The 26186-nt window shown below is 38.8% G+C and overlaps 1 protein-coding gene across 1 annotated transcript in view; it reads right to left on the bottom strand.

Moving 5' to 3' along the window:
* Nucleotides 1–292: 292 nt before the first annotated feature.
* Nucleotides 293–26186, bottom strand: part of LOC148872226 (hexokinase-3-like) — a 32173-nt gene continuing 6279 nt past the window's right edge. The window contains exons 4-9 of the mRNA XM_088972465.1: nucleotides 21378–21452; nucleotides 2140–2295; nucleotides 1941–2039; nucleotides 1720–1847; nucleotides 848–929; nucleotides 293–760 (exon numbers count right to left, since the gene is read on the bottom strand). Of these exons, the coding sequence (XP_088828591.1) occupies nucleotides 371–760; nucleotides 848–929; nucleotides 1720–1847; nucleotides 1941–2039; nucleotides 2140–2295; nucleotides 21378–21452 (930 nt within the window). The 3' untranslated portion in view covers nucleotides 293–370. The remainder of the gene's footprint in view (nucleotides 761–847; nucleotides 930–1719; nucleotides 1848–1940; nucleotides 2040–2139; nucleotides 2296–21377; nucleotides 21453–26186) is intronic.

The following is a 26186-nucleotide window of genomic DNA, read 5'->3' on the forward strand; positions in this document are numbered from 1 at the left end:
CTTCGCGTATCCATTTTTTTCGTTAGTATCTATGCATTTCTAAAATGTATCCGATATTACACATAAACATCTTGGGCTTATGCTGTTACGCATGATAGAGAATCACAGCAAATTAAGCAGCTATACAGGAGAGACGTCTGGGAGATGGCTGGCAGGTTGAATTCAAAGTAAGTGGTCCAATGTCAAACCCTCCTGATTGTTCTTGGACCTGGCATAAAACCCTAGAAGGATTTGAAACAATCCTGAAATAAATGAAAACCTGAAGTTTGATAGACATGGAAACCTATAGGAATTGCACAACATCAAAGCTTTTATATATATTCAATTAATATGAAAAATGGATTCTACATTTTACAAGGGCAATATATATTTATAGCAACGTTACAGAATCCACACTAGAAGATGAATGAGAAGCAGCAAGCAGAGAAGCTCCAATTCCTGACCCATCTTCTAAAATTTTGAGGACAACATATGGAGCAACCTCTTCCCCTAATATCTCAGCCACAGCTTCGCTCAAGTACTCCCTGAACATGGAATAACTGGCATATAGGCCACCCTCTATCGCTACAACCGTTCTTCTCATTCGGCCTGATGGTTCTCCAGTCTTGGTTCTTACACTCATTACGCCACCACTCCCATCCCTACCAGTCTTCTTCAAGATTCCTACAATACCAGCTGCTGCCAATCGGGCAGCCCTCCGTGTCACGATGTCACATACTCTGACAATCACCTTCCTTACCTTCAGAGGGACATTGGTTAACTGAAAAGGAACACCATGACAAAAAGAGAATCAGAGGACTTGACAACTTTGATACAGTTAAATGATACATAAGGGGAAGCTATGTACCTCGAGAGTTTCTTGCAGGATTCTTGATACTTCTCTCAAGTCAGGAGATTCATCCTCATGTATGGCAGCCATAAGAGGCGTCCTGGAATTGTTTAGAGGAAAACATTTAAATTTGTTGCATATTTATTCAAGAATTTCAGCAAAAATAGTTGGACCAAGTTGCAAAGCCAACTTGCATAAATATAGACAGCTCTGGTGTATGAATTTTCAGTCATTGAAGATTGTATATAAACTCTATCATTAATTGTCGTCATATCATTAAGTAGACGCCAAAGATAATTGCATGATTAGCAAAGAATTACATTTGGAGCATATCAAAAAAATATGCAAAAGACACGTAGGAGTTGAACCACACCACAATGATGTGCCAAGAATATTGTGAAATTTGCAGGAAAGATACAGATATAGAACTCCGCCAGATAAAGGGAGGAGAGTGCCAGGTTGGCAACCAGCACTAAAATTTCTGCAAAAACTCTCATGATATGGATCCTGATTTATCTTTCTGTGAACTAAAACGGATTGAGGAAACGGGATTCATGTAGCCAACCCCATATAATTGGGACAATGCATTGATGATGATGATGATACAATTAGTAGAAGGATCCAAAAGAGAATCCTATCAGAGATCCTTAGAGAAGCGATTCTACACAAGTATAACAAGCCAAAAATAGTTTAACCATCCCTAATAAGGCAAAGGAACAAGCCATAATAACAATTTACCTTGCACTAGAAAAACTGAAAACCAAGAAAAAAACTGTGCATCTATGTCGGTAAAGGGAGGGGGATAAGAAACAACTAGGCATAGGACTCACATAAATGACCAAAAGCAATACATGAAAATATCAATTAGGGAACAAAAACATGACACATACCTCAAGATAAAGGGCTCTGAAAGCCTAGATGTGGCATCCCCAAAAATATCAGACTCCTCTGCCATCCTAAGCATTACCCTTCTTACAATATCACCAAGATACATTCCTGAAATCATCTTCTCAAATCCCTGAACATTACAAGGGCATATTATAAATTAAATCATCAATGAGGAAGGAACATTTGAACAAATGTTTATGCTGTAACAACAGTTGGCTCTTGCCTGATCATTAGGATTAGGACTATCAGCATCTAGATCACTATCATATGAAGTTCTTGGCAGATGAGTTGACCAGAAATTTCCCCATTCCATGTTTACAACCTGATTAATAGGATATGACTTAGTCGTGGACATATAAATAGAGAAGGTGCACTTGTCCTTAAACTCAGCAACTAAATATTCAGCTACATAGAAAAGATACCATGCCTCCAGATTTTGTTAGAAGGCCTTGGGACTTGATAATTGCATCTGTTCGCTCCACATAGCATGCATTTGTGCCTGTTCCAATAATCACTGCAGCAACAGTGTCCTCATCATGATAATGTCCAAGAGCTAATGTTCCCACAGTATCATTCACCTGCTTACATAGACCAGAAGATTATGCTCACATGACCTAGCTACACTACTAGCATCTCTAACCATGACAAATACAAATACAAATACAAATACAAGCATATTTGTATGACAAATATATTCGTGCCTATGCATATGGTCTTGAATCAGTGTTTTAAAAGGCGTGGGAGGCGCACGCCTGGAGGGGCCCCCAAAACGCCCCGAGGCGTATGCCAGAGGCAATAATACCTCTGAGGCATACACCTCATACGCTTTTTCATGAGGTGTGCTAGAGATGTACGCCTCATGCACACCTCATGTAAAAAAACAAAAAAAAAAGGAAAGGAAAGTTAAAGAAAAGAAAGGGAAGGGGAAGAAAAAGAAAGAGAAGAAAAAAAAAAGAGAAAAAGAAAGAAAAGGGAAGGGAAGATGAGGGGAAAGAAAGTGGGCCGGGGGCTAAGCCCCCGGGACCCCTTGGCTGGGGGCTAAGCCCCCCTTACAACTAGTGCTATGCATCTTCATTTTTCTTAATATAAAAAGACTTTATTAAAATTAAAGAAATGAGAATTTTCTTCCTCCTTCCTCCTCATCCCCCTCCTCTTAAGGAGGCTTACGCCTCTAGGGAGTGGAACGCCTCGTGTCACGACACCGCGCTTTTAAACATTGGTCTGAATGTTACAAATGAGGAAAAGCTACCCATTACACATCAAATACAAATAATGAAAATCCCAAAGTAGAAACGTTGTTTTGAAATGTAAACAGATTTTTTTTCTCAATCTCTTCCAAAATTGACCAATTGTTGGTGGCTTATGAATAAAGTTTTCAATCTTGAAATTTACTATTCATAGTAAAAAATAAATTACTATTTAGTAGTAACCTTTGGGATGGTAATTTCCATAAATACTATTTACAGTAGAATGATAAGTTGAAAACTGACCATTTTTAGTAATTTTTTATTTCTTTACATTTAGTTTTATTAGAACTAGTAAAATGTTATAATGGTTGTTTTGGAGTTAGATTGGGAACTTAACTAGTAATATTGATAGTAGGGGTGTTCAAATTCGGATGGTAAACCAAAAACCAAACTGAACCAAACTGAATAAGCTAGTTCGGTTCGGTTAATTCATGTTGTTCAGTTCAATTTTTGCTTCTTTAAACAATCGGTTTAAATTTTGGCTTGGTTGAGATTTTCAACCAAACAGAACTAAAAAACTGAACAAGTGGTTGTATCTAATTAACTCTATTAAATATATAATATTCTATTTAAAACTTTATACTTATTAATTAATAATCATTATCTTTTACAATGGCCAATTTGCAATTCCTCATTGTGCTTTACAGCTTTAGGTCTATTCTAGTTTTTAATTAATAATAGTTAATTAATTATCTAGAGACTCTAAACAACTATGGTATTAAAACCTAGATTAATTATTAATTATTCATTAATTGTTTGTGAATAATGGGTGTGGTTGTTTTATTAATTAGTCATTAACTTGTTCATTAAATGAGTGTAGTTGTATTAATTGTACATTAAGACCTAGATTAATTATTAAAACCTATACTAAAGTCTAATAATTAATTGTTCATTAATTATTAAAACCGAACTAAATTCGGTTAGGATTGGTTCGGTTCTGAACTCTAATTCAGTTTGATTGGGAGAGATGGTCAAACCGAATAGTCAATTAGGTCATCAGTTCTAACTGAACCAAACCGACCGATTGTACACCCCTAATTGATAGATTGTACACCCCAAATTGATACAACCTTTCTATTTTTATTAGTCTGAATACAAGGATAAGAGTCCAAGCACAAGTAGGAAGTGGCTATTTGTTGTTTCTTATTGACCTATAAAAGAGTGGCAATTGTCAACAGGTCTTATCAAAACACCCATTCACCATATCATTTTTTTCCAAGAAAAATTTTATTAAAGACAAAAAAGGATTACATCCACAACAGGTGTTAAGATAGCATCCAAAAATGTTCGCAGCTTCCTTCCTCATCCCAATTTTCTCCTTCAAGAGTATCTGCAATTCTCCTCCCCACATTTTCTTCTTTCCTCTTCCTTTCAAAGGCTTCAAATGCTTTCCTAACAAGAATTTCCCCTCCCAAGAAGAATAAGCCTAGAGACTTTCCGATTTCCACTTTTTTCTTCTCCTCCATTTCCACATTTGAAGAGGATTCAATGCTCTTATTTTCAATTGAGCACTACAAACTCCCTTCCAAGCCAAACTTTCTCAGATCCTTATCTTGGGAGATTGCTGAAAGAATCATGTTCCCATCTTCAACCTGCGAAGGTTGTTTCTCCACTTGGGTGATCTCCAAATTTGTACTAAAAGAGACGGGAGTCTCCACTTCATTCGAAGCCTTTGAGATCGACAATTTTGGCTTACCTCCTTTTCTAAGATATACCCTTTTACCATTCACCATATCATTGCCATACCAATTTCTGTTTTATTCAATTGAGTGTTGAGTTTTCTTCTACTTCTCCCTATATTCAGCTACTATAGAGTTGTTTATTTATCTACTCTTCCATATTGTTCTATTGTTCAATAATAAGTTCTTTTTCTTCAATTAGTTTATTGTTTGGTGAAATCCAATTGCATCAGAGTTCCAACTCATCCCATTCAAAGGACGCAAAGAGGGTTTTTATGCAAGAACAAATAGAGAAATGTGACAAAATACAGGATAAACGAGCGCTCTGAAAGCATTGAGTGCTACTGTTATCATAGGCAAGCACCTTGGTTGCCTGGGAAGAGAGGTGAGGTAGGGGAAACCCAATTGCACCTGACTCTCTTAACTCTTTCTGGTAGGCGTACCTGACTCTATGTGCACACCTCATGAGTCAAGTGGCAACCAGGGCACTGCCACTCACCCCTAGCTCTCTAGAAGTATGAATTTGAGCATGCATTGGGTGAGGAGATCAGCTAATGGGATGGTGGATACTCTAGCTAAACAAGGGGTGAATACATACTACAACAATATTGTATAGGAAGGGTTTTGGTATTTTTTCATGTGTATTGTGTATAAACAGGATATAAAGGCCCTTGCACGTGAGAAAACCCTAATTCAAATCGAGTTAAAGTTCGAAGGGTTTTACTTTTAGTATAGGAAGGGCTTTAGTATTATTTCTTTTATTCATAACTTTTTCATGAATCTGTTGGTTTTCTATGATTCAAATGAAGTTTATAAAATTTTTAATGAAGATAATAGACAATCACTAGTGAAAGATGGTTGTTGCTTGCTATGAAACCTACTAAATTACCCTAGGATTTATGATTTTTTATTAAAAAACTCCATCACCTAGGCAACTAGAAGACAAGGCACCAAAAGTTGCCTAGCCTTGCGCCCTTGCCTTGGCACCTTGAAAACTATAATAGCAATTCGACATGCTACGAGAGAAAGTAGATTTCTGGTATAGGAGCTAGAGGCAATAGTCTAGTTGGTTCAAAGATCACAAGATGGTTTAGCTGACAGATTGTTACATGTCATGGTTAAGGAGGGTTAGGTGGAGTTTTCCAGCCAATGCTATGGGATGTAATCATATTTGCAAATGCCATTCTTTTTTATAAAACTTTACAATTATCAAACACAGGAAAAATAATAGAGAGAGAATGTGTGTGTGTCAATCACAGAGAAAACAAGAAAGGGGGATTGAGGAGTGATTAGAGAGAAAAGGAAAGACACTGATTTGAGATAGAGAAAGAGGAAAAAAGGTAATTCTGTTGTGATTTACTCAAATCAACGTTGTGGTTCTCTAAATAGAAAATTAATTTATTATGCTGCCTTAAAGACACTTTTAACCATATCCACACAACACAATGTGGTTAAGATGCAGTACACCTACAATTTGTAAACCAGCGATACAAAAATACTAAGATGAGGCGCAAGGTACCAACCAGCGGGTTGGCATGGTCTCCTGCTGGTCGTAGCGGAGACTTGGGATCAAATCCCACCTGCACCTGGGTTGGGGGTTATGGGTTAGGGGGATGAAGTATACACCCGTTGTGTAGCCCATCAAAAAAATTAAAAAAAAAATGCTATGATGAGGCAAAGGTAAAGCTGAAAAAAACACATTATTGCCTTGAAAACTATGAGTCTCAATCAAACCCGTATAGTTATACTACAACCAACAAAATGGTAAAAGGTAGGTTACAAATGGCTTTGTCTTAAAAGCAATAAGGAGTTGTTTTTTATCAATTCCTACCCTAAATTGAAAGCCTCCCAACTCCTAACTAATTTCATGTCTGATTTGAGTGATTTCTTTTTTTCCATTTTTGATAGATAACTGGAAAAGAATTCATTCAAGAAAAAGATTGCAGAACGTATCGTCACATGAATGACAACATGAACAATACAAAAACATCATAAAGCTTGTTGAGTTGGGCCGATTTCTAGTTATTGGGCCCAGTAATTTATCTCTTAGTTTTTAATTTGTTAAGTCAGGAAGTTGTTGGGCTTTAGGCCCATTAGTTTATGTTTTTAAAGTTGTGACTGCTCAACTACTTAAGTAGCCGCCCTACTAAGGGCATTCTTGTAATCTCTTATTCTTTAAAGTATATAATACAATGAGGGGTTGGCGGCCAAAACTAATTTCAATTCTGGTTGACATCCTACTCTTTTCTTCTATACTGAAACTCTTGTTAGACAGTGTATGCCCTTAGCTCCAATCAGATTGATATACTCATTGTCATTTATTGTAAATGAATAAAGTGCATAATTGATTCATGTTATTATGGTGTGTTTTTGTGTAATACCCTTAAACTGGACACTTATGAGACTTGTGTTAGTTTAAAATTTTCACAGCCATTGGATAGATCTGGGGAGATTTATCCTGCCAAGGCTAACACTGATGTGGCACCAAGTTGGTTGGGGTGGCTTGCCTCAGCTACCAAGGTAAGACCTGAGGTACATGCAGTGTGGGTTTTCTTAAAACCCTGAACCGGACCAAATTCCAATATTGCCCTGGACCTTGGAGATAATTGGGCAAAATTGGAATGTTACTCCTGACCCATAGACTTGATTATGGTACTACACTAGGTGTCGGATTGGGATGTCTTTGACATGCTGGGACAGTTCGAGGGCAATACTGGAATGATCAGGGTATGTTGGGACAGTTCAAGAATTCACCTGAGTGGGTGATCATAGTGACAGGATCAGCCCCTTTGTTGGACAAAGTGAATGATCGAGGAATGCACTCTCTCTAATGGAAACCTAAACTACCGGTAGTGGATTTCAAATGTGTCTGAAATTTGTTTTAAAAAATATATTTATATAGGGTTATACTTATGTATTATGGTTTCACAAATTGTTTGCAATAAGGTTTTAATTCCCGAGATCCATACTTGAGAGATTGCAACACTGTTCCTTGCAGCCGAGGGAGAGGTCCTCTCTTGTCGGGCAGTGTTTGATCATTAAGAGCTGAGAGGTCAAGTATAAGACCATTGAGGATAATATCTTATGAGCTAATCTTGCATCTGCCCACAATCCTTGGGTTTTCATAAGGTGGCTGGACCCAAGGACCATTTAGTGTAAATGTTGGGCCCATTAAGAGCACGTGGTGATAGACTCAAGGGTTCACTGTCTCATATAGTGAATTCGGCCAAGTCTTGTAACAGAGATTGGGCTAAACCCATGTGGCTAATGTGTAGATCGATGTTAGGGTCACATGCCATACAAAGAGAGCCAAGCTAGCCAGCACATTAAAAGGTAAGTGAGTTATGTGACTAATGGGCCTAAAGCCCATTTTGAACTAGCTTAAGTCAGTTAATTAAAAGGAGGCGAAATCTGATTTATAACCTGATCAGGATTAACTAAAGGATAAGATATGTCTTATCCATTTAAGAGTCTAGATCCAAATATCATATTTGGATCAAGAAACTCTCCTAATTGAATTAGGAGGCTGGTCCAAAGAAGGCTATAAATAGGGGGCAAATTCCTTAGTTTTAACACACTCAATAACCTGCAGAATTCTCCCCAGTTCTTGCCACCACTACCCAGTTTGATTTCCACCTGTGGAGCTGATCAAGAAAGGTTCTTAATATTGTTTCTTGCTAGAAGAAACAATCTAAAGTCGTGGTCACCAGCCCTTGTTCGATTCTTACTGAAGAACCTACCTCACCGTACACTATGTCATCTTCAGTGGAGGCCGGTTTTGGTCTTCTCTTTGGGTGTGAACACTTACGTTGGGAGTTACTGTTACTTCGTATCAAGTATATCCCTCTCTTCCCTTTTGGTTTCAAATCTGGTCAGGTTTTGATTTAAGAACAAACCTTGAAAATGCAGTTTTCTAAATTAGGGAATACAATTCCCTAATGGGAGAGAAAGAAATTTTTGAAACTTCGCCCAACCTTTATGTAGGGTTCAGCCATCCATATGATGGATCTCCCATCCCTTCAACTCTTCACCTTCTTCTTCTTTCTCTTCACAAGGAATTCATCTAAATCTGCAATTAGTGATTTCTACTTGCTATTGAAGTAGGCCGAAGGTTCCTTGAGCCATTTTCTCATGCAGCCCTAGATTGATCGACTGCATGGTGATTTAAGAGGCTGATCAAAGATTTCAGGTAAGCCTAGTTTTTTTATTTTTTTATGGATCTATTTTTCCCTGTAGCTTGTCTAGGATTTCCCATCAAAATCAGGAAAAACTAGAGAAAGGAGGAGAGTCATGTTTCTATTGGACTCTTCAATTTTGACCTAGGAAGTAATTATGCTACTTCATGTGCTAAGCACCTAGAACTGTTTTTCCTTGTTGTGGAAGCATGCCATTAATATAGAGGTATTGGCAGATGTCCTTGGAGATTCAATAATTTAAATTAAGCCAGGGAGATCATATCTCCAATTTCAGCCTTCAATCTTCATTTGATGGATGAAATGAGGGGGAGAGATGGCTAGGGGAGGATTGAAGGAGCAAGGAGATTTTATCATGGCAACAAGCTGGAGAAGGACCTTGAAGGTTGAGGCTAAGCAGTTTCTTTTTGAAAGCTTTAGGGTGAAAGGGAAGAAAGCTCTGAAAATCAGAGAACTAAACAAGGCTATGGTATTATAGGTTGGGAAAGAAGTTGTAGTTTGGTTTCGGACATTCTTGGAGAAAGCAGTTCAGGTGAGTGAAAAGTTAAAGTGCAAAGAATCAAATGAGGTTAATGGTAAGAGATTTGTAGCAGGGAGGAGGAACTCTAGAGGAAGGTTTGTGGCTTTGTTGGAGTTTTTTGGGGAAGGAAAAAAAAAACAAATGGTTTGTTTTCCTAAAGGAAAGTTGGGGATTGGATGGAAAGAAGTGTCAACTGTTTTGAAGGACTTCTTTGCCCGAGAAGGATTTGGAGAAGGTAGCAGCTCTGAGAGGAAGAACAATTACAAGTAGTGAATGGAGTTGGTGGAGCTAGGAAACAAGAGTTCCAGAAAGAGGTTGCAAGTGTACAAATTCTAGGTAAAGCAGCAAAAGATTGTAGAATAGTATGCAATGAGCTCAAGAATGAGTGGGAGAAAAAGTTTATAGTAACTTCTACAGTACCTCCAAAAAACTGGAGGACAGTTGCAGAAGAGTTAATAAAGAAGTTAAGTTTGAACTGTACTATCATCTTAACCCCCTTTGAGTCTTATAAGGCCTTGCTTGAGGTAGTTGGAGAGGAGTTACAACTATATGCTTTGTGTTGTAAATTGCACTCAGCTTCTATATCTGTCACAAAATGGACCCCTCATTCAAACTCTAAGGATCTACATGCAAGGGACAAAGTAATAGTTCAGATATTGGGTCTACCATTTCATCTTTGGACTTCAGAGTTGTTTGATTCTATAGCTGCTCTGTGTAAGGCAAGATTGGAAAGTTCCTTTGTGGAAGACCTCCATTCAGCTACAATTTGCTTGAGTAATGTGCATCTGGAAGATATCCCTCATTCAGTAAAGTTGATGGTTGATGGAGTGTTCTATGTAGCCTGGCTGGTTACAACCATTAAAGTTGCCTTGTGGAGTGAGGGGAGAAGGAAGGAGGATGAGAAGGTTGAAGAAGAATGGCTATGTGGAAGTGAGGGATTGGTGTATTCAAATTTGGCCGACACTTATACTAAAATGGTGTTCTTAGGAAAGGATAACTTAAAAGGAAAGTTACCAACAACCAAGGGGAAAGAGCCATTAGGAGAAGAGGAAAAGGTGGTGAGCTATAGATCTTATGCTCAGGCTCTGACAGAAAGAGGGAGTAGGGGGAAGGCTATTCGACAGGTTTCACCAAATAAGAGTGGTTCTAGTCAAGGTGGAGAGAAAGGACCGAAACATTCTTTAAAAAAGCAAGGGGGTAAGGTGGTAAGAGTAGAGGGTCATGTGGGCATAAGTAGAGAGGGAACTTGTCTTAGCCACAGGGAAAGTTGTTCTAATGGGCCTAAAGAGGGCAGCTGGGGTGGGCCCACGTGGGCACAAGGGATTACTACAACCCAGAAGAGGGCAATTGAGGTGGGCCAAGTCATTTAAAAGGCTGATTGTCAATAGGTCCTTAAAGGAGTGTTTGGGTTTGGACCAGCCAGCCCACTTAAAATTAAGTTATGTGACCACTTAAGTGGTCACGTGGGCCAACTAAAGGGATAGATGATGGACTCTAGCTGTGGTCCATCATCTTCTCCAATTCGAAGGGACGCAAGGAGGGGAGGTCCTAGGAGTTTCAACTCGTTGTAGTGGAGACATGTGTCAACGCCAGAGCTAGGCTCGCCGGAAAGGCGTAATCCAAGAAACAAGAGAGTCGGTTTAACAGAGGGTGTAGCAAAGGAGGACAATTTTCTAGAACTCAGTGAGGAAGATTCTGAGTTTGACGAATCTAAAACTTCAAATATTGGGAGTGTTCGGCCAGAGAAATCCCTTAGGTTTCGAGGGGATGAAAGTTTTGACACAGAGCTGCTTTTCTTAGAGGAAGACGAAGGCAAAAAAGATGACGGTGAGACTATTATGATCACCTCTAAAGTTGCCTTGGAGGTGGGTAGAGAAGAAGAGATGCCAACCAGCCTGGGTATTGGACATTGCCCGAGGGATCCGGAAGCTATCTTGAGGTCTCAACAGGTGCAGAATGTTAAAGTTTTGGTTTCTAACTGTTCTTCTGAGCAAGGGGTGTGACCAGTAAGGGGGCACTGATTTCTCAAGTTCAGTCGTCCATTCAACTTCAATCTAACACCGAACCTCCGAAAACCAGTTCTTGTAGGTTTAATCCCAAGACAAAAACTTTCTTTGGGAGTCCTTCAACAAAACCATCCTCTCCAGGTATGTTAGTCTTTGATTTTAAGAATACAAATGAGCCTTCTATGAGTGCAACAGATTTCATCCAGACCCTTCCATTGTCTGCCACAATCCAACAGGTTCCGGTTAGAGGTAAGGAAGAAGGGTTTAATGGAGGCACAAGGTGATAAAATCTAGGATTTAGTCTATGATTTCTTTGAGTTGACTAAGAGGGATGCAAAAGTTGGATACATTGAAGAAGACTTGAATCTACAGGAGGCTAGCTAGAGAAAGGGGAAGGAAAGGAATGAGGGTGAGGGAATGGGGAAGCCACTAATGAATCAAGTGGCTGAAGAGATGGGCCTGAAACTGAAAGAAGTAGTGAGTGTCATAGTGTATTCCAAAAAGAAGGGGAAGAAGGAAAAAGATCATCCAAGAAATAGGAAGCTTTCGGAGGTAGAAAGATTAAAATCAGATGTCGCAGCAGACTTAGAGTTTAGTACAAGGGGGAAAGAAGGAAAGGAACCAAGTAAGGGATGGTGGTGTCTAGGGTGGAAATTTAAGTAATCCTATGAAGATACTGAGATGGAATGTCAAAGGGTTGGGTAGTGCTAGGAAAAGGAGGGTAACAAAGGATTTGATTAGAAAGGAAAACCCAGAGATAGTCTTGCTTCAAGAAACAAAAGTGGTAATTTGGGATAGGAAATAGGTAAGAAGAGTGTGTGGTGTTCTAGAGGAGTAGGGTGGTCTTTTTCTCCGTCCTACGGGGTTTCAGGAGGTTTAGTGACTTTGTGGAGGAAAGGGATAGTGGAGCTAATGGAAAAGCTAATAGATCGGTTTACGGTTTCTTTGAAATTTAAGAGTGTGGGAGAAGAGTTTACCTGGGTGATGACGAATGTCCATGGCCCGAATAGATATGGAGAGAGAGGCGAAATGTGGGAAGAGCTCTATGATATAAGGGGATTGTGGGAGGGGTCTGTGATGTTTAGGTGGAGATTTTAACATGATTAGGTTTACAAATGAGACCAATAACCCCAATCAAGTGATCACAATTAATGAGTGTGGTTTGTTAGAAATCCCCCTCCAACAAGCTGTCTTCACTTGGTCCAACCTACAATCTAACCCAAGATGCTCTAAGCTGGATAGGTTCATCTTTAGTTCAGACTGGGGAGAGCATTGGTTAGGTCTATCAGCTAGGGCCTTGCCAAGAGTCACTTCAGACCATTGGCCGATAAGCATTGGAACTAGGAATTTCCTAAGTGGGCCTAAACCTTTCAGATTTGAAAATATGTGGTTAACACATCCAGACTTCACCCAAAATGTCAAAGAGTGGTGGAGTGAAGAAGTGGTGAGTACCCTTGGGAGGGATGTCAAATTTCACAAGAAAATTCAAAGGCTAAAATGTAAAATTAAAGAGTGGAACAGGGAGCATTTAGAGAGAGTGGAGGAGAAGAAATTAAGTGTTATTTCCCAGATTGAACTTTTGGATGAAAAAGGACACAACTCTCGCTCTCAAAAGAAGAAAGACCTTAAGATGGAATCTGAAGAAGGAATTGGAAGAGATAGTGCTAAGGGAAGAGATGTGTTGGAGAAAAAAATCAAGGCATCAATGGATTAAGGAAGGGGATAGTAATATTAAATTTTTCAACGCAATCACTAATGGAAGGAGAAAAAACTTCATGGAAAAGTTAGAGATTAATGGTGAAGTAGTGGATGGTCAAGAGGAGAATGCTAATGTTTTCACAAATCATTTCAAGGCAGTTTACAAAAGACAGGGGGATGTGAAGCTTAGAGTGGATGGGTTAGAGTGGCCTAGATTGGATTCAGAGGTGGCAAATCAATTGGAAAAGGAGTTTGAATTGGAAGAAATAAAAGGAGTCGTGTTTTCAATCGATAGATCTAAAGCTCCTGGACCTGACGGTTCACTATGGCTTTCTTTCAGGATTGTTGGGATATCATCAAGTCAGATCTGTTGGCAATATTTGAGGAGTTTACGAAGACTCACTTTATAAGTCCAGGGATCAACTCCACCTTCCTGGCTTTGATCCCTAAAAAGGGAGAGGTTGTTTAACCAAAAGACCTTAGACTCATTAGTCTAGTGACTAGCATTTATAAAACTTTGGCCAAAGTATTGTCGTTAAGGTTAAAATCAGCCCTGCCAACTTTAATAAGCCAATCACAAGGGGCCTTTATTCAAGGTAGACAGATCATAGATCAAATCTTGATAGCAAATGAATGTGTGGAGGACTTCAAGAAGGGGGAAGAAAGGTTTTGTATGTAAATTGGACTTGGAGAAATCTTATGACATGGTTCATTGGTCTTTTCTATTGGAAGCCCCGAGGAATTTTGGGTTTGGAGAGAAATAGTGTGGCTGGATTGAAGTTTGTTTAAAAACTTTCCATTTTTCAGTTTTAGTTAACGGAGTGGTTACAGACTTCTTTCCAGCCTCTAGAGGGTTGAGACAAGGGGATCCTTTTTCTCCTTTCCTTTTCACCTTGGTAGCCAATGTATTTAGTAGGCTCATTTCGAGAGCTGATGGGTTGGATATGTTCAGAGGAAGGAGGGTAGGAAGAGAGAGTATTGTGGTGTCACACTTGTAATTTGCGGATGACAATCAGTTTTTGTGAGTCTAGAGATCCCTCAAAGGCTAGAAACTTGAAAGGAGTAATAAAGTTGTTTGAATGTGTATCGAAGATGAAGGTCAATTTTGAAAAGAGTTGTGTAGTGGGGGTAAATTTGGAGATGGAGGAATTGAGTGAGGTATCCCTTGAAGTACTTGGGTATGCCTCAAGGAGATAATCCAAGAGAAGGAAGATTTTGGAATTCAATCGTAGAAAAATGCACAAAGAAGCTGGCAGTTTGGAAGAGAAACTACATTTCCCTTGGAGGTCGGATCACTTTAATTAGAACTACTCTTGCAAACTTGCCAACTTACCTTCCATCTATCTTTAGAATGCCACGAAAGGTGATTTTGAAGATAGAGAAAGTCATGAGGGATTTCTTGTGGGATTCAGGGGAAGGGAGGAAGGATTATGTAATTAGATGGGAAATAGTGTGTAGGAGGAAGGAGCAGAGAGGATTGGGATTAGGCAATCTAAGGAAGAAAAATACAACATTATTAAGTAAATGGCTATGGAGATGGCCTCTGGAAAGGGAGAGACTTCGGCGTGCTACGCTGAAATCCCCATGGAAGGCTATTCATAGTATTCTTCCCGTTTTCCTGAACCTGATCAAGTATGAAGTTAGTACTGGAGATAGGGTTTTGTCTTGGGAGGATGTTTGGGTTGGTGATTGTGCCCTCAAGGACCTCTTTCCCTCCTTGTATTCCATCTCATGTTTTAAAAACGAGCCAATTCAAAGGTTTGTATCATCATCTTTTTATTCTAGCATAAACCAGAATCTGAGTTTTAGAAGATGTTTGAGAGATTTTGAGCTTTACCAGGTTGCTTTGCTCCTCAAAACTATTGATACTGTTTGCTTGGACCCTCCTTTTCTTGTGCCTCTTTCTTTGCTTACGTGTGCTCCTCTCCATTGCCTCAACCTTTTCATAACAAGGAAGTTTGGTCCAAACATGTCCCTCCTAAAGTTGGAGCCCTTTGTTGGGAAGTCCCCCTCGGGAAAATCAACACTTTGGATGTTTTGCAAAAAAAGAAAACCTAGTCTTTGAATCTCTCCTAACTGGTGCACTCTATGCAAAGCTAACGAGGAAAGTTGCTACCATATACTAATCACTTGCCCTTTTGTTGTAGGCCTTTGGGAAAAGCTTTTTGATCTTTTTGGGTGCAGGTGGATAGAACCGATGCAGATTTGCAATCTTTTTGAACCTACAACTTTCAGGTGGCCAAAGAGAAGAGAAAGAGTTTTGTGGAGGTGTGTTAGAGCTGCTTTGGTGTGGACTGTGTGGGAGGAACGAAATGCTAGAATCTTTAATGACAAGGAGAGGGATCAAACATGTGTGTTAGAAAGTATCTTATGTAGGGCCATAAGTTGGGTAAAATCCTTGGATCTGTTTTCCACCTATACTTTCGATGACATAAGGAGAAATTGGGAACTAGCTAAAAGTTCTGCAATCAGAAGCAAGCCAGTGGTGGATTGGAAGCCTCCTGATGCAGGCATCATTAAACTAAATTCTAATGACAGTAGTTTGGGCAACCCGGGGCCATCTGGAATAGGGGGAGTCTTCAAAAATGATGAGGGTCAGATTGTAGCTCTATTTTCTGGTCCTATAGGGTGGGGAGACTCTGTAAATGCAGAACTCCAAGCTATGTTAGAAGGAGCAGAATATGCAAGAAAGTTAGCAGTGGAGCATTTAATGATTGAAGATTATTCCAAATTGGTTATTGGATGACTAACATAACCAAAAACGACAGCATGGTCGTACAGGGGGGCTTTGAAAAGATTTAAGTGGTTGACTTCAGATATTTCAATCACAACTCAATGGGAAAGAAGATCGGCAAATGGGCTGGCAGACCTTCTAGCTAAACAAGGAGTACATAGGAATCAGCTCTTTTGGGCTCAATTGTAAGCTTTATGATGTAGTTTGGAGGCTGCATTTCGTGCCTCTTTGTGGGGAATTGTATGATGAATACTTTGTTCTTTATTTAATAAAATTTTCATTATCATTATCTATCAAAAAAAATTTGACCTAGGAAGTGGCGCCCTAATTTTTTAGGGTTCCTTGGAGTTTTTTGTAGGGGGCAATTCAAGTGCTGCCTGTTTTAGAGGTTTTTAGAGAGAGCGGCTGCCTCTTCTCTCTCCTCTCCAGTCCCATGAAAAAGGAATCTTTTGTGGGAGGACCATCTAGGGCACCAGAAGGGTGTCATTGGTACCAAAAGTGATTTATTTGATATTCTTACATATTACAATAACTTTCTATCCCCTTTTTGAGAAGTATGGAGGGTAACGGAGTTGAAAACAAGCCTGGGAGTGAAATGGAATTAGTGAAAGGAGGTGTTGGAGACCTTTTTGGGGCTGGGATTACTACTACGATTAAATTGGATGGTTCGAATTACTTAAGAATGGTCACAATCTGCAAAGATGGCCATTGGTGCTCGTGGGAAATTAGGGTATATCATTGGTGAAGTGAAACCCGAAACTAACAGCTCCCAATGGGTACAAGAAAACTATATGGTGATGACTTGGCTATGTAATTCCATGCTACCCCACATAAGTAAAATTTTTTTTGTGGACAAATACAGCCAAGGAAATATGAGATGGGGTTACAAAAACCTATTCACAAAGGGGGAATATTGCTAGGACTTATCAGTTGAGAAATCAGATTATTGCTACAAGGCAAAGAGATAGACCTATTGTTGTTTATTTTTCATCCCTTAAAACCTTGTGGTAGGAGATTGACCATTTGGAGACAGTTGTTTGGGAAACCATAAGGATGCAACTGCCTATCAGAAGCTCCTAGAGAAGTATAGGGTGTTTGAATTTCTTGTTGGCCTTAATCCCAAGTATGATATTGCAAGACAGCATATTCTTTCCATGGACAGTGTTACTCTCTCCCAGGCATATGCCTTCGTGTCAGGGGAAGAGAACAGGAGAAATGTGATGACGAAAATTTCTGGTTTTGATCAACAGCCATAGTTAGCACTGTGAGACCTAAACAAGGTGGGGACCAGGGTGGCAGTGAAATCAAGAAGGAAGACAAAAAAGATTTGATCTGTGACTACTGTAAGAAGCCTAAACACACAAAAGATACTTGTTGGAAGCTTCATCTCCATCTTGTGCCGAATAGACTCAAAAACAAGAAGGGAAATGTTCACATGGCAGTCACTAGTGACATACTGGCCCTTCCTACTACAGCTACTCTGGAGTCTGTTGCAACCGCTATAGTGAGGGCCGAACTTGAGAGATATGGATAGTTTTTGAATCAACGAGATACAGCCAGTTCTAGTTCAATAACAGGTAGACAACCAGGTACAAGTGGTTCTGTTGGAGCACACTCTACTTCCATTGCTCACACTTTCACATGCCACTGCAAATTATGTTTCTACTACAGGTAAGGAGGGACCTCCTTGGATTATAGATTCTGGAGCTTAAGAGCACGTGACCCATAGTTCCACCATCTTTTATTCTTACCAACTCTGTTCTGGCAAAGACAGAATGGTGTTGCAGAGAGGAAGAACAAACACATTATTGAGATTGCAAGAAGCATGATGATCACATCTACAGTTCCATTTCGGTTTTGGGGTGATGCAGTTCTCACAACAATTTGTTTGACTAACAGGGTGTCCTCCCGTATACTTGGTTTCAGCACCGCATTCAATCTCCTTTTTTCCTGAGGATGAGATGTTCCATATTCCTCTTAAGGTGTTTGGGTGTGTTTGCTTGGCACATATTCTTGGTCTTCACCGCTCAAAGCTTGATCCGAAGGCAAAGAAGCGTATCTTCCTTGGATATGCAAAAAATCAGAAAGGGTACTACTACTATGATTTAGTCTCTGGAAGTATGTATGTTACTATGGATGTCACCTTTTTTGAGTCCACTTCTCGAAGAATCCTTCTCAGGGGGAGTGTTTTGGGAAAGTGAGTGAACAATCTATCCCTCTTCTAGTTCCAATTCCTATGTCCACCCCTGTGTCTAATCCTCCTATATCACCTACCTTTCCACCTCCCTTGCATCCTGCTTCTCAGCGTTACTCATGACAGACTTCACAGGGGGGTTGATTCCACTACAACAAAACTCACATTACTTCAAGTCGGTTCCTTGGAGACTCCAGATTCAGCCGACACAAATTCAGGTATTCTTCCTGATCCCTCTACTGTTTCAATTCCCATTGATTCTACTAATCCAATTACAAATAACCTGGACCTTCCTTTGCTATCAGAAAAGGGAAGAAAAGGTGTATTGATCATTATATTTCACAGTATCTTTCCTACAATGGACTTTCTCCTTCCTACCGTGCTTTCCTTTCCTCTCTTTACTCTCTGTCTATACCCAAGGGTGTCAATGAGGCCCTCTCCAAACCTGAGTGGAAGACATCTATGCAAGAAGAGATGGAATCTTTAATCAAGAATCAGACATGGGAGATTGTAGATCTACCAAAGGACAAGGAGATTGTTGGATGCAGATGGGTTTACATAGTCAAATATAAGGCAGATGGAAGTAAAGAAAGGTATAAGGCCAGACTTGTTGCAAAAGGGTACATACAAACCTATGGCAATGATTACTTAGAGACCTTTGCACCATTTGCAAAGATGACTTCTGTTAGGATACTTCTTTCTCTTGTTGCCACATACTCTTGGTCCATGTTTCAACTTAATGTGAAGAATGCTTTTCTAAATGGAGATCTGCAAAAGGAAGTGCATATGGATCTTCCTACTGGTTTCTATAGTAATGCTGAAAAGGGGAAGGTATGCAGACTTAAGAAGTCACTTTATGGTTTAAAGCAATCTCCCAGAGAATGGTTTGACAGGTTAAGGAAGGCCTTGGTTGCTTTTGGCTACACTTAGACTCAATCTAACCATACCTTGTTTGTTAAGGAGAGGGAATCCTTGGTGTCAATCCTAATTGTTTATGTAGATGATATTGTAGTCACAGGGAATCACCCAAGTGAGATTGATAGTCTGAAAAAAAATCTACATAGAGAATTTGAAATTAAGGATCTTGGAGAGCTTAGGTACTTAGGCATTGAAGTTGAATGATAAAAACATGGAATTTTTATTTCTCAGAGGAAGTATGTTTTGGATCTTCTACAAGAAATAGGGAAACTTGGAACAAAGGCAATCAGTACTCCTATTGATCAGAATCACAGAAATAATGCTTCAAAAGGCGAGCTGGTAAAGGACATTGGGAGATATCAGAGACATGTGGGGCAGCTGCTATACTTGTGTATGACAAGACCAGACATTTCCTATGCAATGAGTGTGGTAAGTCATAACATGCATGCTCCACAAGTCCGGCATTGGGAGGTTGTTGACAGGATTCTTGATTATTTGAAGGGACACCCGGGCAAAGGCATATTGTTTGTTGATCATGGACAGTTGAAACTAGAGGCCTATACAGATGTTGATTGGACAGGATGCCTAGATGACAAGAGATCTACGTCAGAAGTATGCACCCTTGTTGGGGGTAACCTTGTCTCATGGAAAAGTAAGAAGCAGACAATAGTGGCAAGATCAAGTGCAGAAGTTGAATACAGGGCCATGGCACACAGAGTTTCAGAACTTCTCTGGATCCGTTCTATGTTAGGAGAGATTGGTGTAAAGGTAGAAGAACCTATGATGGTGTACTGTGATAATCAGGCAACAATTAACTTTGCCCATAACCCAGTTCAACATGACCAAACAAAGCACATTGAAATAGATAGACACTTCATTAGAAAAAGGGTGACTTCTAGGGAAGTTTCTCTCCCATACATTGCTTCTGATCTGCAACTTGCTGATGTTCTCACAAAGGGTGTTGCAAGGAACAAGTTGGAGCATGATCTACACAAGTTGGGAATGTGTAACATTTACTCCCAACTTGAGGGGGAGTGTTGAGTTGGGCTGATTTCTAGTTATTGGGTCCAGTTATTTATCTCTTAGTTTTTAAGTTGTTAAGTCAAGAAGTTGTTAGGCTTTAAGCCCATTAGTTTATGTTTTTTAAGTTATGACTGTTCAACTACTTAAGTAGCCGCCCAACTAAGGGCATTCTTGTAATCTCTTGTTCTTTTGAGTATATAATACAATGAGGCGTTGGCAACCAGAACTAATTTCAATTCTGGTTGACATCCTACTCTTTTCTTCTCCTCTTTTCTTCTCTACTGCTGAAACTCTTCACCTTCTTCTTTCTCTTCACAAGGAATTCATCTAAATCTGCAATCAGTGATTTCTACTAAGCTGACCCACAATACAACTGAAAACAAGGATAAAAATCACACATCAATCCCTGGCCCTGGAGAACCCCATACAAGATCTTGCCTCAAAACACCTGCTTTTGCTAAGGAATCAGTCAAGCTATTTGCACTCCTAGGAGCCTGCTGGAACAACCAATTCAAGTGGGATCCCAATTTGAGTGACATTTATATATACCAATGTTTTAAAACACGGAGGCATGACATTAGGCATTCCACTACCTAGAGCGTAGAGCGTAGTTTAGAACACAAGAGGTGTAAGCCTCCTGAACACTAGGAGGCATAAGCCTCCTGATATATACCCCCTATTTGTGGTGAAATGCAATAATAATAACATTTATCAATGAGTTCACTCTTGCCAACATCCCATCTCACAAAAAATAGCTTAATAATATTTTTTTATAATCCCATGCCAAGAGAGTAGTAATATCTAAAATTCTGAAATGACGTATGTAACCAAATAATTTCGGACATATTGACATGTGAGAACTGATTGTTTTCAAACCACTACCACAAGGAGATCACAAGGAACAAAAAACACATAACATAAAAAATTTTTGGAAAAGTACCGAGGCCCAATGCATATTTCTGAATTCCACTGCAAATCTATAAACATTCAAAATGTCAAAAACCCACACTCTATACACCAATGCCCACCCGTGAATTGGCATCAATTCCGAGCCGGCACCTACCCCAACTGTACTTTGGGCCTAAAAATTCTGACCCTGAGCTGAACCATTCTCCCAAAAATTTTTCAATCATGCAAACCAGTCCCAACTCAAGAGATGACGAATAATTCAAATGTTTATCACAATAGATGAATGACCTTTTTGCCTCCTAACACACTTCCAATAATTCTCATGAACCATCCATGAGAATGATGTAATGAAGTAGACAACTACTTGCCATCCATAAAAATAAAATAAAATAAAATAAATAAATTGTAAACAACTATTTGGGTACCCCATATGATTAAAAAATGCATAGATTTTGGTCATGTACATGACTTGGACAAGGAAATACAAGTGTGACAAAAATGATAATGTCTTTATTTATCAATCAATAAGATAGTCTTACCAAAGCTACTACCCGCATATCAAGTCCTCTCCTGGATATTGCTTGTTGTAGACACTCAGCCACATCTTTTCCTACCTGATTAGCAAAAGTGAATGTCACAAAAGAGATCACAAATATACAAAGAGAAATCAAGGTGGTAAAGCTTGTGCACTTTGCAACATTAAAGGGGAAAAGACTATATTGGCCCTTTTAACACATAAAGTGCATTGTCAACACGAACTATACATGTATGTATAAAAACATGTGATGCATAATCATGTATATATGCATGTGCAAATATACATGAAAGTCACCAACTCATACATATTCATAAATAGATTTTTCTTGGCCCTAGTTCACATCATTAATTCTTACAACTCTTACATGGAAGTTCCACAAAAGAAACCAAATTCAATTTGATTTGAAACAGAAAGTGGGGGATCCAAACTAGTAAACATTTTCCAAAGGCAAACAGACAAAAAAAGTTTAAAAAAAAAAACAAAGAACGGAAAATTCATTTATTTTTTTTTCAAAAGCAACCATGTTCAAAGAACTTTATTATAAACAAAGTAAACACCCTTCTCTTAATTATGCAAGGGAATGAACAAATACAACAGCAGGCGATCTGACTCAAAACATGAAACAGAAATCTATAAAGTATCAGCCCTTCGGATGAACTGTGACTTGGAATTCTCCATTCAAGAGAGGTTATTCCTCAGAATCCCACATCAGCATCTAGGGCCCAACCAAACAAGGTGCCAAGAGTCCATTTGGTTCCCAAGAATGGGATGAGAAAACGGAAATATTCCCGAATATTCCCCCTTTTCCACGCTTGTTTTGCGATGATAGTGGAGAAAGAGGGGGTTTCAAATCTGAAAACCAAGGATGTGGGGCCGCAATAGTAAAAGAAAATCAAGCAACACTTGTGAGAATTTATCGAGTTCTATTAGAGCTCTCCCTCTTCCCACGCTAGACTATTCTCAACTCCTCCAATTGGTGGATCTCCATCATCGATTTTGGTTGTTCCAGGCCAAACAAAGGTGAGATCCATAACCTCCACATTCTTGCAATTCGGCCAACGCTAGTGATTGATATGTACAATTACCTTGATTGCCATGGATTCCGGTGACATTGGCTGTTAACTGACCATGCTTATGCCATGTATGGTGTGATTCTTCACATTTTCAAGCAATGCCTATGAACTTGTCAAAGAAAGCTCTTATGCATTTTCTTTCATGGATTTTGATAACTATTTCATGTTTTCCAACCATATCCTTCCTTTGCATGTCAACGGTATGGTATTTTCCAATAACGCAGTCATATAGCCGCCATGGATTCTGGCAACTTAGGTTTTCTTTGAACATGAATAGTATTTTTCTTTACATATTTTATGATATACATATTTTTCTTCATGGAAAGTAAACAAACAACTGAAAGTATATTTTCCCACATATTTGGAAAATGAACCAAATGCATGACACCCAATCACGAAAAATTCTCTTTCCCATCATATCCTTTCTCATCCCAATTTTTCAAAGCAAACAGGTCCTAAGCCCAGGGACTTGGTTTCTCTGATTTGATGAACTTGACTAGTCAATGTTTTAAAAGTGCTCTACAAGCAAGGTTCATTTTGTAGGGTGTGCACTAAAACCCAAGTTTGCCTCATTTGATGTGTTCCTAACATTCTATGTTTTATGAACTAACATTGAAACCTAATTACAATTTTTCTCTACGGTTTGCTTTGATGATCTGTGGAGGAATTGGGGTGCAATAGCAAGGAGTTCAGTAACAAGGGTTAAGTCTATGATACAGCGGGCTCCTCCAGAACACGGTTTCATTAAACTCAACTTTGATGGTAGCTGTTTGGGGAACCTAGGGCCTTTAGGAGTAGGAGGGATTTTCCGAGATTCAAGTGGCAGCATTGTTGCTCTGTTCTCAGGAACTCTAGGTGTGGGAGAATCAATCAGAGCAGAGTTTCAAGTGGTTTTGCAAGGGATACAATTAGGCAAGGAGATGAATGTTGACAAACTACGTATTAAGGGGGATTCCACAAGTTGGTTATTAGCTGGCTATGTGCTCCGGAATCTAGAAGATGTGAACAAGTTTAAATGGATCACTTATAACATGACAATGAGGACACAATGGGAAAGAAGATCGGCAAATGAGCTAGTTGATTGCCTAGCTAAGCAAGGGGTGCATAGGGATAGACTTTTTTGGGCTACATTGTAATGTTGTGGTTTTTGAGGCTGCACCTCATCCCCCTTAGAGAACATTTTACTAACTTCATGCTCGATACTCTTTAATATGATTTCTTCTTTACTTATCAAAAAAAACAAGACAATGCTCTAACCAATATCAATGTTTTAAAAGCACAAGGCAAGGTGTGCACCTTTTTAAAGCAAGGTGAAAATTACAAAAAAAAATGCTAAACAATTAAAAAAATCAGAAAATTCAAAAAATGCTAATAAATTTAAAAAAAATGCAAAAAATAATAAACATAATGTTAATAAAAAATATAAACTTACATTTTAAAATAAATGTTGTAAAAGACTATTACTAAAATTAAAATACATAAACATAACATGTAAAGTGTATTCAAATGAAAATTTAAAAATAAAAGCAAACATATAAAGCATTTTCAAGCATGTAAAACCCACAATCTTTTTTTTCCTCAATTGCATTACTTCAAGTAGCAAATGTGAAGTAAAACATATAGCATTCTTGATTCTATGAGTTGCCTTTGTACCACGCTCCAAGAACCCCCTATTTGCTAGTGTTACTCATTCATTCATTCCAATAAAATATCTTCTTAAAAGGCAATTAAAAGATAAAATCATTATTTTTTATGTAATAACTAAGAATTTAAGACCCTAACATGGACTTGTTTGGGCTTGCCTAAAGGGGCATGGTCGGGGGTCTAGGGGTGGAGCCCCCGACCTAACCGTTAGGCTCACAAAAATAAAAAAACATAGAATTTTAAAAAGGTGCACGTCTGGCTGGGGTGCAAGGCACATCAGGTGCACACCTAGGCACACCAAGCTTGTGCCTTTCGAAAGGGGTGTGCCTAGGACCTAGGCGAGGCACATACCCTAAAATGTGCCTTGCCTGTGCACTTAAGTGCACCTTTTAAATCACTGACCAAAACACTAATAGACTTCTTCAAGAAACATTTATTCCTTTAAATTAGATTTGCAAAATCGTTTATAACATGTTATGAATAAAAAAAAAAATCTTGTATACTATGTTATTCTTTTGATTTTTTTTCAAAAGTGGCACCTCACTTCATTCAAAAAGTAGTCTCTCATTATGCTATTTTTTTTTTGGAAAAAGGTAATGTAAATTTATTCAAAACAACACATACAAGTTGTAATCAGACCCAGAAAGGCAATCTAACAAACACAACAATTACAACCTCCACCTAGAGTTAGAACGAAATAAGACAAGCAAATCCAGACATATAAACTCTTCAATAACTAACACCCAATAGATTACCGTGCCCACTGCTTTCTGAATTAAATCTTCTGGACTCTTAGCTTTATTACAAAAAATCCTACTATTCCTCTCAACCCAAATGGACCACAAGACAACAGTGGGAATAGTCCTCCACACCATTTTCCCTTTCTTGCTTGGGTCTTTGGAATTCCAATAGCAAAGGAGCTCCTTTACCAATCTTGGCATATAAAACAACTAATATTCATGGATTTGAGAAAGTGTTCCCACACCAGTGTTTTAAAAGTGCAAGGCACAAAAAAAGCGCAAGGGCCAATTAGCGCCAAAGGCGCAAGGCGCAAGGCAAGGCATGTGCCTTTTTAAGAAAGGCACAAAATTACAAAAAAAAAAAGTCAAAATTTTCAAAAAATGTCAATTTTTTTAAAAAAGGAAAAAATCAAAAAATATTAAACATAATGTTAATAAAAAGTATAAACTTAAATTTAAAAAAAATGATTTAAAAAACCTATTATCTAAAATTAAAATACATAAACATAACATGTGAAGTGTATTCAAATGAAAATCTAAAAATAAAAGAAAACATATAAAGCATTTTCAAGCATGTAAAACCCACAATCTCTTTTTTTCCTTAATTACATTACTTCAAGTAGTTAATGTGTGTAAAACATATTGCATTCTTGATTCTATGACGCCTTTGTACCATGGCCCTCAAGGCAAGCCCGAACAAGCCTAATGTTAGGTCCCAACCGTTAAGACTCAAAAAACAAAGCAAAAAGTGCAAAATTTTAAGAAGGCACACACCTGGGCTGAGGCGCAAGGCACACCAAGTGCACACCTTTTGAAAGGGGTGCGCCTAGGACCTAGGCAAGGCGCATACCCCAAAATGCGCCTCGCCTGTGCGTCTAAGGCGCACCTTTTAAATCATTGTCCCACACCTAAGAGGAAAATGGACAATGAATACCCAGATGGTCTGTTGATTCAAGAAAGCACCCACAAAAACAACAAGATAAATCCAAGATTTGAATGCCCTACCTCATAAGATTAGATATGGAAAGAAAGGAATGCTAGAATTTTTTAAGAAAAGGAAAGGAGCAGTTAGGAATTGAAAGATTGTGTATTGAATAGGGCAATACCTTGGCTGAAGACCTTGGAAATCTTTCATCAATTCTCCTTTAATGACCTTTGGAGAAATTGGTCAACAGTAGTGAGGTGTTCATCCCTAAAGGAAAAATCAATTACAAGCTAGTCTCCTCCATCCGAAGGCTCACTTTGAACTTTGATGGAAGGAGCATGGGTAATCCAGGATTATCCAAAATGGGGGATGCTTTGAGAAATGAGAAGGGAGAGATTTTGTTGCTCTACTCAGGTCCCTTAGGAATT

This window comes from Nelumbo lutea, chromosome 2 (genome assembly GCF_056320005.1).
Source record: "Nelumbo lutea isolate HS-2025 chromosome 2, American lotus-T2T, whole genome shotgun sequence".
Classification (NCBI taxonomy): Eukaryota; Viridiplantae; Streptophyta; class Magnoliopsida; order Proteales; family Nelumbonaceae; genus Nelumbo; species Nelumbo lutea.